Source organism: Ovis aries, chromosome 26 (genome assembly GCF_016772045.2).
Source record: "Ovis aries strain OAR_USU_Benz2616 breed Rambouillet chromosome 26, ARS-UI_Ramb_v3.0, whole genome shotgun sequence".
In the NCBI taxonomy this organism is placed as follows: domain Eukaryota; kingdom Metazoa; phylum Chordata; class Mammalia; order Artiodactyla; family Bovidae; genus Ovis; species Ovis aries.
The window spans coordinates 32,106,130-32,125,581 of record NC_056079.1 but is presented as its reverse complement, the minus strand read 5'-3'; the positions used below and the strand labels follow the sequence as shown (position 1 = coordinate 32,125,581).

At 49.9% G+C, this 19,452-nt stretch overlaps 1 protein-coding gene across 3 annotated transcripts; it reads right to left on the bottom strand.

Annotated features, from left to right (window-relative positions):
• Positions 1–323: 323 nt before the first annotated feature.
• On the bottom strand, positions 324–18,541 carry ERLIN2 (ER lipid raft associated 2). 3 transcript variants are annotated; one of them, XM_042241434.2, is made up of 12 exons: positions 17,976–18,541; positions 16,978–17,099; positions 15,198–15,279; positions 13,828–13,874; positions 12,106–12,167; positions 11,804–11,929; positions 8,166–8,239; positions 7,947–8,005; positions 7,214–7,305; positions 6,284–6,373; positions 4,546–4,625; positions 324–3,743 (listed from the first exon to the last, which is right to left on the bottom strand). In XM_042241434.2, the coding sequence occupies exons 1-12, from the start codon at positions 18,000–18,002 to the stop codon at positions 3,546–3,548; spliced, it is 1,059 nt and encodes a 352-aa protein (XP_042097368.1). In that variant the 5' UTR covers positions 18,003–18,541; the 3' UTR covers positions 324–3,545. The 3 variants fall into 3 exon arrangements, with proteins under 3 accessions (XP_042097368.1, XP_042097369.1, XP_004021822.1); XM_042241435.2 differs by having other exon boundaries at positions 18,468–18,541; XM_004021773.6 differs by having other exon boundaries at positions 18,508–18,541.
• Between the last annotated feature and the right edge of the window lie 911 nt (positions 18,542–19,452).

Genomic DNA, 19,452 nt, shown 5'->3' with positions numbered 1-19,452 from the left:
TCACGGAAGTTGCTGCTGCAACTTTTAGTTGTTGGACAATATTATTTGTTACAGGTGTATAGGATAAGTGATTCACAATTTTAAAAGGCTATGCTCTATTCATAATCATTTAAAAATATTGGTTATTCCCCTGTGTTGTACAGTGGTGCCATTTTCATAAATTAGCTGTGTTTATTATTTCTACATTGATAATGGGAATAGATATTCATCAGAATATATTTTGGGGTCTTGACTTAACTCACTAGGCAGAGATGCTTTATCTCTTTGTATCCTAGCCTAATACCTGCCACTGCTAAATTTCACTGTAATAAAAGAAAAATAAATACAAAGACTCATTTTATTTAGCAAGACTGAAAATAAAACTTTCACATAAAATCACACCTTTAGGGTTGTCCAAAACAGTTCCTCCATCTATCAACCCAGGGCAAATGAATCCAGCATACTGTTTGTAGAATGATTAATATAACAGGAATCATTTCTCAGTTACAAAGGGGGTCATTCAGTCCTCAGGGCTCTCTGCCAGTAGAATTGGTTTTGACTGTTCAATTATCAGCTTGCACAAAAGCAGCAATAGGGATGAAAATACAAAGTGATTGGCTATCACTTCTTTTAAAAGGCAACAACAGAAACGGTGACTAGAACCTACTGAACAGAACTAAAGCAGCAGTGGTCGGTGGACAGAGCAGCCACTAGCCAGGATCCACTTATCCTCAGTCCAACCTGGGTAAGTCAGTAAATACATCCATCTCACTTCTACCAGTTACTCTATAAATGGTGAAGCTATGTGTTGAAAGATACAGAGATCCACAGACTGCAACAGATCATTAAAAAAAAAAATCCACTTTTTTTTTTTTAGATCAATACAGTCAGCCCTTTGTAGCTGTGGATTCATGGGTACAGAGGGTGGTTGTATGACACCGTTTTATATAAGGGATTTGAGCACCCACAGATTTTACCCTTGGGGCTCCCAGTCCGCTATGGATACCGAGGGATGACGATATTGCTAAAGTTCTTCCGGTAATTTCTGCCCTCCCCTCAATTTATTATGATCACAGATCCCTCCAGATTTAGTCAGATAAAGATTAACAAACTGTGGCTTCCTTTCATTCTGTCCTGATACTTAAAAAGTGATTAAAAACAGGTACTGAATATGGATCACTTCTGCAAAGTTTAATGAGAAACATTCAACCAAGGTGACTTTTCCTTGGAAAATCCTACAAAAGCTGAATTTTAGAAACAGTTCCTTATTTTGATAGAGGTTCCATTTATCAATAGCAGCCATGAGTTTACTGCCTACCAAATGGCAGGCTGTCATATTTCACGAATACAAATGTTTTCACATCAGGTTCTCTACTAAGCGTTACTGAAACGAAGTCACACAGACAGACTGGTTAGTTGTCCCAAGCCAAGGAAACAGACCATTCCCATTATTTTCCTATTCAGGCAGGTACAGACAACCATTGGAATTAAACGAATGGGAACTACAGTACTTGTATTTTTTGCTTACAGAAGGGACGTTGACATGGGGGGGGCAGGTGTAGCAGGACTTCACTGAGGCTCTCCTGTGATCTAGTGTAAGGGACAGGCCACCATGGGACGCTAGTGTTAGAGCAGTGTTCCGGTTAACCACCCAAGGAACTGTGCGATTCGGACAGGCTGAGACGTCCATGCTGTGTATCCCATCGGAAACAAGTGTTCTCTGAGCTTAGGCAGCCAGTCTCAGAGCACAAGAGCAGACAAATACGTAAGTCAGGGATGCTGGACGTGACAGGGTGCTCCTGACAAGTGATTCATGGCATTGAAGTGAGGAGGGTGAGTGTATCTTAATGATGGATGTTTTGTGTTGGTCTTAGGAGACTAACGGCCTTCTGCAAAGACGCCTGAGCACATTAACATCCATCACTCCTCGGACATTTTGGATCCCTGCACAAGTGTGACCAGGACTGGTGGTTTGAGAATTCAAAGTTCCAGAAATTAGAACAGAGAAGGGCAACATTTAAATTAAGACAAGTTAACCCTTTGTGTCTTCTTAGGCCGGCTGAATGCTCCCCCAATTCCTGGCTTTTGGGACCATCCGATAAATCAGAAGTCTGGGTGTGGGGTCAACAGTGACATGGAAATCTGTCCCAGATATCATCACCATGTTCCACCAAGAAGAGGGGGGGCACAGTGGGAGTTTCTCTTGGTGTGGGGGTTGGGGGGGCGGTGGGCGGGGGCAGCTAGTAACAAATCTAAGCCAGGGCTTGTCCTGGACGAAATCAACAGGCTTCCAAGCTCACTCCAGCAGCTGCCCTCCACTTGGTGAACTGGTTCACGACCCCGCCCAACTCCAACTCCAGAACGCAAGGAAACCTCTGTTTCTGGTTTGTGCTCCCTCAACCAAATCCCAAAATTAGTAATGAAGAAACATTTGAGTGGATTCTGATGTGGCCCTTCTGACGCAGGGACTCGGGCAGAAACTGACTCGAACCCAAACAGCTGTCTCTCTGTGACCCCTGAACCCTGGATCAAAAGACAGGAGTCGCTCAGAGAACGGGCTCCCTCTTATCACTGTATCAGATGAACTCTCAGCACAAGTCACAGGCGCTGGGACTGGGACAGCTTTTGGACAACCCATCCTTCTCACCCAGAGGAGCTCTTCAATGCAGAATCTCCACAACAATAAAAAAAGACACTTGATCTCAGGGAACAGATACAGTTTGCCAAGCAGGGACCACAGAGGTGAACGGGTATTGTGGTCCCACTTCAGCAGCTTCTAAGACACTGGAGAGTTCTTTGTTCCTGTATTCTTTATGCTGAGTGGAACCAATGAACAGGTAGAGAAAAAAAGCAAAACAAAACCTAATCACGGAATAGGTGAAACGTTTTAAAGAGGACTGGGGGTGGTGGCCAAATTCTGACTCAGAAATGAGGTCAGAAGCCACCATGCTCTGAGCCCTGGGGCAGGGAGGGTGGTGTGTAGAAAAGCTGGCAAAGCTAGCACCAGATCACCCTCACCCGAGCCTGAGGCGGCGCCCCGGGTGGTGACTCACGGACACTTGGCCAGGAGAGCCAACATCCTCCAAGTCCACTTCTCTACTCTGCTGGCAAACTCACAAGCACGTGTTTGCTCAGGAGCTGGGCCTCACCCACAGGCATCTCTCACTGTGGAGGCGGCTCTCGAAGGCTCTGCTGCCTTTTCCCACTCCAGGGCAGAGCTGGAGGTGACCTCTCGCACTTCTCCCACTTCTTGTTGATAGCATCCCTAATTAAGCCAGCCTCAGAAGGGCAAACATCAGTGCCTGGAGGTCAGAGCTCTAATTCACCTTTTTCAAAGCTTAACCTTAGTCACGTAACCTACTTACCTGAATAAAACCCCAGTTCATCAGTCCCTGCCCTACCCTTCCCAGGAAGGAAAATAGATTTAGGTCCGTTTCTTCTTTTTTCACCACGGTATGTGGAAGAGAGTCAAAGAAGGTAGTGTGGAAGGGAGGGGACATCCTGGTTCCTCATTAAAAGATAAAGATCTCTCTCAGAGTGTCATCGGAGGTTGTGGACGGAAACATTCAGTTCTCGGAGTCTGCCTCCATGGGCTCATCTTCCAAGCCAAAGCTCAGCTTGTCAGCTAGTCCCTCAAACTGCTTGCCCACGCCGCCCGCAGAGTCCATGAACATGTTAGGGATGTCTTTGCCAAAGTAAATCTTGCTGTTGGAAGCAATGGCCTTGTACTTCATCAGCTGCAGATACTCAGGGGTCAGCTTCAGCTGGAAGCAAAAACAGGAAAGAAGATGGTGGTGAGGCCAAAGGAAAAGCCTGGGGGGCCATTCCTTGACTTTTTACAGGGAGAGGGTCTCCATGAGAACCATACCCCGTCTCCTCTCCCTGGTCTCGCTGTTATATTAGTAACCACATAACCACGTAAAGACCCTGATGCTGGGAAAGATGGAGGGCAGGAGGAGACAGGGGCGACAGAGGAAGAGATGGTTGGATGGAATCACTGATTCAATGGACATGAGTTTGAACAAACTCCAGGAGATAGTGGAGGGCAGGGAAGCCTGGTGTGCTGGAGTCCTTGGGGTTGCCAAGAGTTGGATATGACTGAGTGACTGAACAACTTATTGCATAACCACTACTCTGGGAAAGCGTTAATCTTAGGTATTCAAGGTAAGAACTGTGAGAATTTTAGGAATTTCTGTGTTTAACAGCAAAATTAAGGAGTTCCCTGATGGTCCAGTGGCTAAGAATCTGCCTTCCAATGGGGATGAGGGGGCATGGGGTTCAATCCCTTGTCAGGGAACTAAGATCCCACATGCTGCGGGGCAAAAAAGCCCACTCACGGCAACTACCGAGCCTGAGCGCTGCAACTAAGGCCTGGTGCGGTCAAATAAATAAACAAATATTAAAAAAAATCAGCACAATTAAACTTCTATCAGGGTCCAAGGGAAAGGGAAGGCCCTGGCCCACACGGCACGGAGTCCTCGATCATGGCCAGGTGGGCAGGAGGCAGTGGTCTCCCGCAGACAGTGTAACACGCTTCCTCTTCGCCAGGCAGCACCAGCCCTTTACCTTATTTGCTTCGGCTATTTTCATGGCAGTGTAGCACTCGGCGTCAGCCTTGGCCTTCTCCCGGGCCAGGAACGCAGCATCTTAAGAAAAGAACGCAGAGAATCAAAGCACAGAGGCCATCAGAAAGCGGGTCCCTGCAACTGTGCCCAGCTGGCCCTGTGATCCTGAGCACACTGCTCTGGTTTCTCTGGGCTCTGATCCTCTTATTTATGAAACTGGGGAAAAGGCATTTCCTCTTGTTTCGCGAGTTGTGAAAATTGACCAGGATGCAAAAGTGCTGTGCCAGCGTCTCCTAGTGGCGGGGACTAGCTGACCACGTGCAAGTGTGTCGCTGTGCCTGACGGCGGTTTCTCTGATGGTGTCATGGAAACATACATCCTCTTTCCACCCGCTTACCCCTTCTGGGGCCAGGGAGGAGAGGGCTGGGACACAGCCTCGGCCTCCCGTCTCTGAGCTCTCTGCCCTGGCTCTCTCCCCACCGTGTCACACAGCAAGAGCCAGAGAAGCCTGAAGAAGGTTCTGGATGTGGCCCGACGTGGAGCTGCCCTGAAACCAACTGGCGTAAACAAAACAGTACAGTTCGTTTCCAACTTCATCTCTCTCTCTATTTCCATCGGTCATTTCAGAAAGGCTCTCGTTAGCAGTAGTTAAGCTGGCCCGATTCAAAGAGCATTACAGGCCATGGTCCACACTAACACCTGTTTGGACTAAGACCGATTTAAACTTCTACTAGGTATACAATCCCCTTCCTTAATCTGCTGAGACCAGCTTTCCGTCAAGAACTGATACAAAGTTGTTGATATTTCCTCCCTGTCCTTGGGGATGAGGCCAACCTCATGTTAGCAACACCTGGACCAAAACCCGGGAAGCAAGCTGGGTTCTCACTGTGTAGCCTCAGCAAGGCCCCGGGTGGCAGGGGCCTGCAGGGCAGCCAGGGAGCAAGCGGCCAACTCAACTGGCCTCAGCACCTGGTGACTTGTGTTTACGAGAAACAAAAATGTGCTGCTTGGCTAAGAGCTCCCCGTGAGGAACCACTGATCCGTGAAATCCTCACTGGCTCCTCCATGTGCCCACTAAGCCCGACAGGCCAGGTCAGGAGTGTAACTGGCGCTGTGGAGCCTGGGGCTGGGCCCTGAGGTCGTTTTCGGCCTACAGTTTGCTCGAGGAGGAGGTGGGTGGTGGGATGAGGGGAGGGCTGAGGGCAGGGGCCTGAAGGTGAGTGATACCAGAAAAGCCAGCAAGGAAACACCTTTTTCCAGCTCGTGATACAGGTGGTGACAGGTGTCTTCTTCACACCTGGCTTAACATCCACAGGGACGCCGAGAGGCCAAAGCAACAGGGTTCACAGGCCCCTGTGACGGGGGTGGGGGGTGGGGGTGGGGGGCAGGGCAGGCGGAGAGGAGTGGGCTGCTGCTCCGCCCTGGCTTCCTGGTTTACTTCTGGGCCAGATTGCGGGCCCAGGACAGCCGGGACCACGGTGCTTCTCCTTTTTCCAAAGCCCAGCCCAGCGGAAGACTCCTGAAGGCACCCGACTCAAATCTGATGAATGACTGAAGTGGAAAATTAATCCCACACTGGCCTGCATCTCCCCAAAACTTGAGTTAGAGCACAGAGAACGAGGGATGTTCCAAAGAACCCGTGACGTCTGAGAAGAGAGAAGGCAGGGCAAAGGAAAGGCCTCCTGGGCCGCTGCACGGCGGGGTCTGAGGAGGCGGGGCAGGGATCTCGGCTCGCTCACCTTCGATCTCCGAGATCCTCTTCTCCGTCTCCTTCTCCATCACCTTCTGCCCAAAGGTGATTTCGGCCACCTGCGCCACCTTCTCTGCCTCTGTGTTAGTGGAGAAAAGCCTCAGAGCTCTGATATTTCAAAGCGTGCACCTTTCACCCGATCTCCGGCCCTGAGGCAGGGCAGTGGGTGGGCCCAGATGAAGGGCCATTGGCCCAGCGGGCATTCACGCAGGTCCCCCGGGCCGGGGTGGGACAACCTAAGGAGCACAGGCCCGAGTATCAGTGCAAGACTGTGAGTGGGGGCGCCCGGCCCCAGGGGGAGTCACTCCTCTGACCAAAGTGAGGAGCCGGCCCCGACCTCTCCCGTAAGTCACAGGGTGTTCCTTCCAAAGGAATATTTTACAGGTTAAGGTGCGAGTTCCCTCCTGCCCCTGCACTTTTGGAAGTGGCCAGGGCTGTGGCTGGCAGTCTGGAGCAGTGGTGGGGAACCCGGGGCCGGGAGGTGAGTCCCTGGATTTGAGCCCTGTTTCCCTCGCTCCCCTGCCACGTGACCCTGGGCAGTAGTTCAGCCTCTCTGAGCGTCAGCTCAGTGAGAGTAGGTTATGGCGGTGGCTGCCTCACCTGGGGAGAGGGGTGCGAGGAGCAGGATGAATTGCACACTAGTATTTAGAAAAGCCCGAGGCTCACTGTAAGGGCTCATCAGTGCTACTATCTCTGTGCATGAAGGGTTAGCAGGAAGGGCTCCTTTCATTTATGAGGCTTGTGGAAACACAAAGCTCGACCCTCGGCCATGATCTGACAATTTCAGCTCTGCTCCCGGGAGACAAAGGCTGCTCCTGCGTGGGGCAAGGCTTCGGGGGGCCGTGTCCCGGGATTCCTGAATTGCCCTCCCCACCCCGCCAGCCCCTCTGTCGCCTGGACCCCAGAAGCAAAGTCAGACCAATGAGGGCCTTCTTCCGCTCTGTCTCGGCTTCCTTCTCCACCACCTTCTGCTTCTGGGCTGCGATCAGGAGCTTCGTCTTCTCGCTTTCCCTGAAGGGGAAAAAACCGTGCAGCTGTGAGGCCACTGGGGACGAGCTTCCTCAGAATTTCCCTGGCCCCCGGGGAAGCCAAGCCCGCTGCCCTGTCGTGAGAGGTAAGCTGTCATTCCTTCCACCCTTGGGAGGTCTGGTCTTGTTTGTAAATCTGCCTGTGCCGAACGGCATATGGAATCTTAGTCCCCTGAGCAGGGATTGAACCCACGGCCCCTGCACTGGAAGTGCAGTCTTAACCACTGACTGCCAGAGAAGGCCCTGGAAGGCTCCTTAAGGTCCCAGGTGAAGGCGAATATGCTGCAGACACTAACACGGCTAGCCTTCTCCTTCAAAACCCACTTGTGAGCAATAAAGCGTAAGTGACTTGAGTGAAAGGCACCCCCCTGCCCACTCAGTCACCTTCCTGTCCTATCCGGCATGAGCCGTGAGGGGACACAAGACTGCCCCACCCTCTGAAGAGCGTCCGTGCCCTCTGCTCACGGAGCTCAGTGAGCGGCCCGGCCCGCCTGTCCTGTCTTCCAGGGTGACGGCCGTCCAGACACTCCAGAGGGGACCACACACGCGCCAGGCTTGGTCAGCCCTGGGAGGGGATGAGCAGGAGGCGGGGAGGGCGGTGCCTCCGCCCAGGTGGGCACTCACATCAGCTCGTAGTTCCTGCGGATGGCTTCTGGGATGTTGGGCTTTGTTACCCGCACAGCCTGGAGAGAGAGACAGCACCTGATTGGGGCGTGGGGTGTGGAGCGACCAGCTCCCACGGGCCCTTGGTCTTCCTGCACAGACAGGACACCCTCTGAAGAGGGGCTGTGCCTTCCTGGGGGTGGGGGCGGGGCGGGGGTGTCCCACCAGGGTGGTGCTCACTTGGATGACGAGCCCGGGGGCCATGGAGGTCAGGTCTTGCTGCAGAGCCAGTTTGAGATTTTCATCAATCTGATCTGGAATCAAGACAGACAGAACACAGAGCTGAGATGTTTTCTAGGAGGGGTGGAGGGAAGCATGGGGTAGAGAGCAAGGCAAGACACCAGCTCAGGAATGCACCCAACGGGCCAAAGCTCTTCCCGAGGCACAGCGCTCCTCAGAGCTCGAACATCCAAAGACTCCCTGGAAGACTCTCACGGCGGACACCCACTGGGCCCGCTACGTGGCCAGAAGGGAGTGTCCCTTCCCTGGGGCCTCAAGAAAACATCAACCTCGCCCAGAAGGGAACTGAGCTTTAAAAGAACAAACAACAACTCCAGCACATTTCTTGAGTCAGGAAGCAGCCCTTCCCTACAGACAGCAGCAGAGAAGGTGGCCACCCATCTTTCACAAAGAAGGAAGGTGGAACGGCCACGTCAGGTATTTTGAAAGGAGTCAAACACACTAAATCTATTAATAAATTTCTAAAACAAAAACAGACTCTGACATCAAGAGAGGCCCCAAGGAAGACTAATTCCATCAGGTACTCCATCAATCAAGGGGAAAAGGACAATGTACAGTTCTGGAAAGGAGTCTGAGTTTTTTTTTAAACATTAAAACATTTTTTTTTTTTTTTGGCTGAGCCACTCAGCTTGTGGGATCTTAGTTCCCTGACCAGGGATTGAACCCACGCCCCCTGCCCTAAAAGCGCAGTCTTAACCACTGGACTGCCAGGGAAGTCCTGAGCCTGAGTCTTTTGATGTGTTGTTTGCCTTGGTTCTGATTCTTCTGTCTGTGAGTCATTTTATGGGTAAGTGTCAGAAGATCTGCAACTGATCGCCGCTCTAGCTGTGACCCCAGAACAGGCTGTCAGCGCTGGCCTGGGCCTTCCCTTCCCTGCCCCCACCCACAAGATCAATAAGCTTCTTGAAGGGCCCTGAGAAGAGGACACCCTGAAACCAGCCTGGGACACCTACATGGAACCACCTCCTTTATTGTCAGCGGCCAGCTGCTTTACGTGGCCATTCTTGGTCCAGGAGCCTTTGAGAAACAGCAAGTCTAACTCCCTGCCTGTTATAAATGCTCAAACTGAGGCCCACAGAGGTTTGGGGATATGCTTAAGCTAATCAAGAGTCAAGATAAAGAACTTGTTTAATTATTACGCTTTGATCGTTAGGGTTTAGAACAGTACTTTCTTCAATAGTCATATCACTAAGCAAGGGGTATTAATGTTTCTACATATGCATATGCTCCCACCAGCCTCTCAGCACTGAGGCAGACCATAAGGGCAGCACCTCACACCTGACATGGGTGTAACAATTTGATGGCTAGAGATGAACATGACATTCCATATTTTCTATTTTAAATAAGAGACTGGCCAAACTTTAAGGGAAACAGCTCATATCCTCCATAAGCTAATAACATGGTTGTTTCTCAGATTAAATTCTATCTGAGTCAAGGAAGATACCCATGGCCCTGGGCTAGTAACTTTCCAGGAAAATCTAGAGGAAATATTTTACAAGATACCTTACTAACAAATTTACATCAGGACCAAGTTGTTTATGTGTGATGGTTATGCTGACAACGCTGATTAAGTTAAGAACTGATTAAGTGAAGTGAAGAACTGACTCATTGGAAAAGACCCTGATGCTGGGAAAGATTGAAGGTGGGAGGAGAAGGGGACGACAGAGGATGAGATGGTTGGATGGTATCACCGACTCGATGGTCATGACTGTGAGTAAACTCCGGGAGTTGGTGATGGACGGGGAAGCCCTGGTGTGCTGCAGTCCACAGGGTCACAAAGAGCTGGACACAACTGAGTGACTGAACTGAACTAAGTAAACACAAAGTACTGGATAACACTTTCATCAAACGGGAAACATGGATGCCTCGGTGTAAGCGGTGATAAAAACTGCATCAAGCTGAAAGTTAGGCCTATGAGTACTGGGAGGAGGGGGCCAGAGAAAACCCTTCCATTATCAGGACCCAGGATTAGAGACTCGAGTTTCTCCTTTGCAGATGCAAATGGATGCTAAGCAAAACAGTGCTAGCTGGCAAGAAGGAACTTTAAAAAGGAAAATATTCCAACGCAAACATAAATCCCAAGCTCCTCCGTACACAAAGCTTTACTTTACTGCACTGCCAAGTTCATCTGCAAGACAAGACAGTGAGTTTTCCAATGCAGAACAATTTCACATCTTAATTCTCTCTGCATAGAAATTAGAGATCTTTCGCTGTTGCAAACGCTTTGTAATGTTCATTTACTGGCACTAGTTCTAAAACGATGGCTAGAGAGAAAACTAAGGATATTTTATGAAATTCTATCGGGTTGAGGTCAAAAAAATAGCAAAGTTACTGAATTTTTCTCAATAGCACACCAAATCCAAACATGGGAAGAGACTTCAAAGTCCATAAAGTGAATTTAGACCCATTTTATTCTGCAGAAAAGTTAAAATGGCTTCTGATGACTTTCCAAATTTGTAACAGAGGGCCAAAGGCTGTTTGCCTAGTTAAGATCACTGGTGTCGCCAACGACTCCACCTCTGTCTATGGGATATTCTCACTCCAGGCCCTTTAAATTAAGAATCCTGGGGAAAACCACTGTCTGGTCCTGGCATTAAGAACAGTGGTACCACTGGTTGCAAAGTTCATTTGCTTTTAGCCCTGGCTTCTAGAACACTCCTAGCAGTGAATTTAACAGAACACTTTATCCCAAATGAGCTATAACAATTACTGAAATGCCTCTTTTCATTGTTGCTGAAGTCAGGCTATGTTTTCTTTGATCAGGAAAAAAGGAAAGAAAGTGTCAACTTAAGACCAAAGTGGGTCCTTTCTGTTTTAAGTGTTTTCCTATTCTTCTCTATGGGTACAGGGTAAAAAACCATCACTAACAACAACCGAAAGCCACACAGGTTCTAGGGACTCTTAAGTAGTTACAGTCCTTGTCCCACTTCTAGAATTAAATGTGACCCGTTGGGACTTCCCTGGAGGCCCAGCGGTTGAGACTGCATGCTTCCAGTGTGGGGGGTGTGCATTCGATCCCTGGTTGGGGAACTAAGATCCCACATGCCTTGTGGTGCGGCCAAAATAAAAACACACTGAAGCAAACAACAAAATGTAACCCCGTGGTTCTCATCACCCTGTCCTGGCGCCCTTCATCCAGGGTGAGGTGGATGCAGCCAGAAGCCAGAGGAGGGGGGTCTGGACTTCACCTCTGCTCCCAGCCAGCCCTGGGACTTTCTCCCTCGGGACCTTGGTATCCTTATCTTGAAAGGAGGATGCTGGGCTGGGTAATCTCTAAGGTTCTTCTGGAACTGACCCCTCTTCATTATAGAAGGAAGTTCAGGGACATGGGAACATATTTCCATCCCAGGTCTGACGCAGGGCAGGAGCGAGTCCTATCGCTCACTATGACTCCCGTGTCCAACACTCAGCCACTCTCACCATCTTCTTCCATCGGCACCTGTGTTTCCTGGCAGTGCCCCGTGTGACTGCCTGCTTCCCGGGCACTGGATCTTCAACACTCCGGTCCCTTGACACCCACCCTGCCCTGTGGGCAGCTGAATCAGGCAGCAGGTGATCATCCGAAGAGATTTTCTTACCGAAGAGCTCAATGTAGACCTCCTGAAGCGTGTGGACACTGCAGAACTGGTTCAGCTCGTGGTGGATCTTGTTGAAGATGAGTGCCTTGTCGTAGTCGGCTGTGTAGTTCTTCACTATGTCATACACTGCGGGGAAGGAGACGTTCAGAGTGAGGAGGGCAGGACCTGCCACGCTCAGACACACGGGCTGTCCCTTCCCGAGATGCTATGACAGACATGGGGGTTGGGTGGGGGGAGACTCGGGGATGATGCCAGGGAGAGTGGGCTTCGGGGGAGGGGGTGAGGTGTGCTAGGGGAGGTACCTGCGTGTGGGACCAGGAAGTTCACCACCTCGATTCTGTCGAAGTAGATCATCACACCACCGCTGTTGGAGGAAGCGCAGACAGCGTGGTCAGTGCTGAGCTTGGGAACATTGGGCCTCTCCCGGGGTGGTGGTGCTATGTATGTGTGCGCGTGCGTGGGACTTGGCAGGAAAGGAGGAGGGTTCATGGGGGTCACAGGTGTGTGGATCTCAAGGCAGGAGACCTTCTGAGTTTCTATCATAATCTCCTGAGAAATCATACTTCCTAAAAACATCTCCACGAGGACAAAAGTGAAACTTTTGAGATACAAGAAGTGTAGTTTGTATGTTTTAACTCTGCAATGACTTTTGAATAAAGCTACCAATCGCAGGGGAAAGACTAAGCAAGGTCACGGGGTTCTCAGAACTTTAAAACGTGGAATGTTTGGGTCAGTGTTTCTCACGGTTTTCACCATCACTTTAGTTCAGCCCTCTCCCTACTTTGCCCTCAATATTCATTAGGAAACACTTTGAAACATACAGAAAAGAACAGTACAACTAACACTCATATACCAACACCTGACTTTAACAATCATGAACATTTTATTACCTATTGATTTATCTACTTTTTCTTTTTTTTTTGCTGAACATTTCAAAGCAAGCTGTAGTCAGGATACTTTACCCACCAACACCTGGCAAGCACCAATCACCTAAGAATGATGACAGTCCCCTACAGAGTCACAATACCATTCCTAAAGCTAGAGAAATTAGCGATAATTCCTCTTCATCTAACGAGCCCTTCTCTAATTTTTCCCACAAGTTCCCATCATGGACTGAATTGTGTGCGCCCCAAAATCCACATGCTGAAACTGGAGCCCCCAAAGTGAGTGCATTTGGAGACAGGGCCTTTACAAAGGTGATTAAGGTTGAATGAGGTTGTAACGATAGGGCCCTAAACTGACCAGACTGGTAAAGCAAAGAAGACAAAGGCAGCAGAGATCTCTCTTTCTCCACACATGCACAGCCAAAAGGCCATGTGAGGACACAGGAAAACAGCCACCTGCAGGCCAGGAACCAACTTGCTGGCACCCTGATCTTGAACTTTGAGCTTCTGCAACCGTGAGAAAAATAAATGTCTATCGTTTCAGCCACCCAGGCGATGGTATTCCACTATGGCAGTCCAAGATGACTAACAGTTTCCGTAACATCTTTTAGAGCTGTTCTGTTGGAACCGGGCTCTAATCAAGGTTCACCACTGCACTGCTTATGTCTTTATGTCTCCTTTTCGACCCAAGTTCTCCAAATACAAAGCCTTTGTGATGAGATCAGGCCAGCTATCCTGTGGGAAGTTCCGATTCTGTATCTGTCCGAGTGCGTGGTTTACTTTGTTGCTCTGTCCCTGTTCTGACCACCTTGACTTTTCAATCAGACCACTGCAGCAGTTCTTTCAATTCCCTGCCCTGCAGTCTTCTCCTACTACCTTTCCAACATTCTCCATATTTAGTGCTGTTAAAGTTATCCTTCTCTATCAAGTTATTTACCTGCCAAAAGCCTTCATCATGGCCTTCAAGGCCCTTCCAAACCTGTCTCCACCGCCTACTCAACTTAGAACATAGGGAGCTTGGGGCCAGAGAACTTGCTGAAACCACTCAGGGAGGTATCCCTTTCCACTGCCTCTTATTGCAGCCAGTCAGATGGCCCTTCTTCTTATCTGGTCTTCACAGCTTTATTCTGGGCACCTTACCTTGTCCCACAAGGTACATTCTTCACCTCATCTGTCTGGAGTGTGGTCTGGAAATAGGAGAGACAGAAGATGTTGTAAGGTGAGAAGTGACCGAGAAAGTGACTTCTTTTGGGAATCCCTTGACCTTGGTCTTGAATACTTATTTGGGTGAAGCTTCCCTGGTGGCTCAGAGGTTAAAACGTCTGCCTCCAATGCAGGAGACCCCGGTTGGATCCCTGGGTCGGGAAGATCCCCTGGAGAAGGAAATGGCAATCCACTCCAGTATTCTTGCCTGGAGAATCCCATGGACTGAGGAGCCTGGTAGGCTGCAGTCCATGGGGTCACAAAGAGTCGGACACGACTGAGTGACTTGACTTTACTTTTGCCTCTGTTACATGTGAATACCCCCAGTGAATCCTCCTTATTTGCAGTGTGTGAGACTAAATCAGGCAAAAGTACCACCCCAGCTTCGCTGTAAATGGACCACCACACGAACAAGCTGAGTAATAATGGTTTAGTGGAAAAGACCCTGGACTAGGAGTCCCACGACCTGTGTTTACATTCACCTCTTCCATTTACCAGTCTGGAAACAGTAGATTATTTAACCCCTCAGCCTGTAAAACCTGTTCAGCTCATTCTCAGGATTACTGGGAGACTCAAACGAGGTAATGTGCATGAAGGCACTTTGAAAACCATAAAGCATAGTAAATGGCAGAAGAAACCTACCGGGCAAATGCTGATGAGGTAACCCAGGGCACTTTCCTGGGTTAGTTTAAAAGTCATTCTCTAAATCTTTTTATTCCTTTTGTTGGATGTACTTCAAAGATGACTAGTCTAATTCAGCCTGGCTTTAGATCTGTCGTAGCTAATCCTATCCCTATTTTAGATGTCATTTCCCTTCATTAAGTTCAACAACCTGCACCCCCCTACAACTTATGTTCACATCGCTCATGTTCAAATAAGAACCAACAAAATTATCATGTTTTATTTCCATGTATCTTGGGAGCCTGTGGTTTATCTCACACACACACACACACACACACACACACACACACACACACACACACACACACACACACACACACACCCTACTTTTCCTTCTGTGCATTCAGAACAGATTCTTCTTTGGCTGTCTTGAAGTGGAGACAATTCCCATCTGGGACCAACGGGCCAAGGCAATGACCCCATTCAGCTATTTCAACAATTAAGTAAAACTCCAGAGTAGATGGTTCATGGAGCCTCAGACTTTTTATCTGTATTACATATATGATCTATTAAATGAATTCCTTGAAAAGGCATCATACTTATGCGCTCATCCAAGGGCTAAATCATTCATTAATCACCACCCCAAATCTGCAGTCATTCAACCCTGCCCCCCAAGCCCAGTATACCTGCACAGACTTATACGATGTGATGAAAGGAAGCATGAGATGGAAGCCAGGGCCGCTGGTGGAAGTCAGCAGGGCACCACCTCTGCAGTGGAGGGAGAGAGAGGCAGGCTCAGTTTAGCAAAGACGTGTCTGTTACATCAATACGGTTTGGGCCCACTTTCTCTGCAGCTCCATAAGCATTTAAGACAGAGGGACACGTGCCAGAGCCATGTCCACGGATCCGTTTCTTCCTCTCAGCTCAACCCTAATAGTCTAAGAAACCTGATGGTAAAACCTAAAACCATTATTCATGTTTTTGCATAGAAAAATGGCACACAGACAAAGTGGAATCAAGACAGCAGAATCCCTGACTATACTTGAGATAAGCAAGGTGCGTGTGCTCAGTTGCTTCAGTCATGCCTGATTCTTTGTGAACCCACGGGCTGTAGCCCACCAGGGTCCTCTGTCCATGGAATTTTCCAGGCAAGAATACTGGAGTGGGGTGCTATTTCCTTCTCCAGGGTATCTTCCTGACCCGGGATTCAAACCTGTGTCTCTTGCAACTCCTGCTTTGGCAGGCGGATTCTTAGCTAAGAGAGGAGGTGTGTTTTATTTTTGTCACATCTGTTAAGCTTGTGAGAATCCACAAGGTCAGTTAAGTTCACTAATACAGTGACCAATTAACAATACTAATGTTGGAGTTCAGTGACACAAACAACCAAAAGAATAATTTTAAGGAAACTTTATAAACCATCTAAATATTTTTTGAGGGGCAGTGGAGTTACCTTTGTAGTCATGCTATATGTGAATGGTAATAGAATTAAAACTCATTTTGGGAGACACGCTTCCTTGGTGGCTCAGCTGGTAAAGAATCTGCCTGCAACCTGGGAGACCTGGGTTTGATCCCTAGGTTGGGAAGATCCCTGGAGAAGGGAAAGGCTACCCACTCCAGTATTCTGGCCTGGAGAATTCCATGGACTGTATAGTCCATGGGGTGTCAAAGAGTCGGACACAACTGAGTGACTTTCACTTTGGAAGACACAGAAGCAGATGGTGTTGATGGCACAATTAAAGGGGAGAGTGGAAGCCAATCAGACTTCCAGAACTTGCTATTGGCAGCCAGAGGAAAAGCATCAAAGGGCTTTAATAAAGAGTTCATAAAGGCATATAAGGAATTCACAAAGATTTAAAGCAAAAACTTGGTTATGGACATTACTCAAAGGGCAACCCAAGATTTATAAGCGCTTCTTTGCTTTGTGTTATTTAAGTCACAGATACATTTTTTTTTTTAAAGAGCAATCAAAATAAAGTGACGGAATAGGTCATTTAAGAACCACTATTCTAGAGCTTGCCTCGATGGGTACAAATCAACCTGTAGGCTCTTTCATTTTCCCTGAAATGTTAATTTTAAGGCGTAGGTCCAAATTATATCTCAAGTTGCCATGAAGAACTGGCACTCCTCAGAGGTGAGCTTGTGGTATTAAGGTGCCCAGAGGGAAGTAGGAGAAAACAGTGTTTCAGAGATGATCTTCAAGGAGCAAGGTTGCCTTTACATTTGTCTCTAAACCTAACATGTGTATCAGTTACCATCCACGGCATCAGACAAGTTTCATATTTATATTTCCCTATATTTACGTGCATGAGTGTATCCCTCTTCCATAGTCACCGACACAAAGCTCAGTCTGAAGACTTCCCTATTCAACACAATATAAATGCAACCGGCCAGTAGAATCTGTTACACATTGACTAAGAGAGAGTCATCGAACAGGAAGTTGCAACCTTCTCCCTGTTGCTGCCTTACCTGTAATACACCCCAATATGTCCCTCTTCTATCTTGTGCACCGCCGAGAAGAGAGATGCACAAAAGAAACTGGCAGCCACAGCCACAACCGCTCCCAACTGAGCCATCAGCGAACGTTTACCCTGGGGGAAAAGATACAGGAAAACGTGTGTGCCCTGACTTGTGGGAGGCGAGCTCTGGCAGCCAGAGTAGCTCCCCAAGCTGAGCTCCTGCAAGTGGCTCACGTCCAACCTGTAGTGTGAACACCAGGCTAGATCTACACCTCTTCCTCCTTGCTCTCAGTCGACACCCCTGAGCCTCAGCTGTGGAATTACACTCTCCACTTCTGCAAGAGGCAGTGGCTCCAGACACAGCCCGTGGCCCAAGGGAGAACCAGTGCCAGGTGGGCAGTGTTCAGAACACAGCCCTCTCTTCCTGTGAACATCAACGGGCTGTCACCGGAGCCACTCATGTTAGCAGTAGGGAAAGAGGCAGCTGCAGTTACGTTGGCCCCAAATTACAGAGGATGTCAAGTGACAAGCAGTTGCGGCTGTGTAATTCTGGTCAGAGCCTCCCAGTCCTAATTGCCTGCCATTTCAAAGGAAACCATTATTGACTCCTTTCGGGTGCTGGAGCCACAGAGACAGCCTGAGAGCAGAGTTCAGAAGGGCGGGATTCTCTGGCCTTTCCTCCACCTTCTCCGTTCTTCCTTTGGCCCTAGCCAGATACAGGGTTCTGGGTAAGGATGAAGCCACGCTCCCGCCCATGTGCTTGACTGGCACTTTGCACTTGGCATGTTCTCCTAGCCCACGTTGAGCGGGGGGAGGGTAAGGGGGTCCCCAGGCTGGGAAGACTGGGGCTTCTGGGTCGACAGCATTCAAGCACCAGGACGCGAAAGAATGAGCATCCAGAAGCTCATTTCCTGAACCCCGAATGATCTGGAAGAAACGACAGTAACTGAGAGAGCGCTACGTGCTCAGTCGCTTCAGTCGTCTCCGACTCTCTGGGACCCCACGGACCGTGGCCCGCCGGTCTCCTCTGTCCATGGGACTTCTCCAGGCAAGAAGGCAGGAGTGGGGGTGCCGTCTCCTCCTCCACACTGACAGCGAGGCTCCCGACTCTGCGCGCCCTGGGGCCCGCACGCGCGAGGCGTGGACTCTGCCCCCCGGGTCTGACTGAACTCGGGCGCGGACGTCGGTCTGCGAGGCTCTCCGACGTTCCCCTCGCAGCCTCCGGCTACCGATCGGCAGCGGCGGCAAAAAGCCTTTCCCTCCCCCGTCCGCCCCACCGCGCGCCCCTTCCCTGCCCTCTTCCGAGAGAGGGTCGCGCGGCCCCTCATGAGCCGCAGGATCGGAGCCCTCCCTGAGACCCCGCTCGGCCCCGCCGAGAGGCTACAGCGGGGCAGGAACGAGACGGGAAGGGCTTGCTCGCTCTTTCCCGAGGGACACAGGACGCTGTGCAGGCGACCCGGGAGGGCCTCTCGTCAGTCAGCTCCGGCCCGGGGGCCTCACCGAGGCCCAGCGCGCGCGCGAAGGGGCGCGGGCCGCGTACCACGCTGTCTGTCCCTCCAGGCGCTCCGTACTCTGCCGAAACCCCCAATGCGACCGCAGAAACCGCCACACCCCTCCGCACGCTACTTCCTTCCGGGCCCGTCGCTTCGATGACGCTATTTGTTCACGCGAGAAGACCACACCCCTCACCCCGCGATGGCCGGCCCCGCCCCTGCGCCCCGAGTGGGCAGTGTCCGCGGATGGCCTCCAGGGGGCGCCCGCGGCTCGGTCCGGGCGCTCTGGACCCCGATCTGGGATTTTCGGGTGACCCCCGGGAACCAGCGGAGTGGCCGTGGGTGCTCAGACAGAGACGTCGGTTTCCGAGGATTTGAGTTTGGAGTCTGCTCCGGATCCCCCTCCACATTAGATCAAGCCTGTTTTTTTTTTTTTTTTTTTAAATTTTAACGCCGGAGCAGGTTACCAGCGTATTGCAACCGTTCTAGCTCTCAGCTCCACTTAACCTGTAGCACCGCTGAATGGAACATCCTTTAAATGTGCAGATTAGCACCATTACGTCGCTAATCAACAGTCCCTACTGTGAACTCCCCTTTATGCTTTTCTAGGAGCTTTCGCTTCTGAGGTCCCCACAGCACCGTAAAGTAGATTAAGCAGGAATTATCTCAATTTTTAATGAACAAAATCTAGGTTGAATGAAGTGCGAGGGTAACTGAATCATAGTCGGCTTTCAGTTCAGTTCAGTTCAGTCGCTCCGTCGTATCCAAATCTTTGCGACCCCATGGACTGCAGCATGCCAGGCCTCCCTGTCCATCGCTAACGAGTTTACTCAAACTCATGTCCATTTAGTCGGTGATGCCATCTAACCATCTCATCCTCTGTCGTCCCCTTCTCCTGCCTTCAATCTTTCCCAGCATCAGGTCTTTTCAAATGAGTCAGCTCTTTGCATCAGGTGGCCAAAGTATTGGAGTTTCAGCCTCAGCATCAGTCC

Bases quoted from the DNA above. Each gene is read 5' to 3' on its own strand.
- ERLIN2 (XM_042241434.2), bottom strand. From the start codon at position 18,002: ATGGACAGAGGAGACCGGCGGGCCACG. The intron at 17,100-17,975 runs GTCCGTGGGGTC...CTTTTCCCCCAG, and splicing joins GAGGAGACCGGCGGGCCACG to GGTAAACGTTCGCTGATGGC. The intron at 8,006-8,165 runs GTGAGCACCACC...CTCTCTCTCCAG, and splicing joins CCCCCGGGCTCGTCATCCAA to GCTGTGCGGGTAACAAAGCC.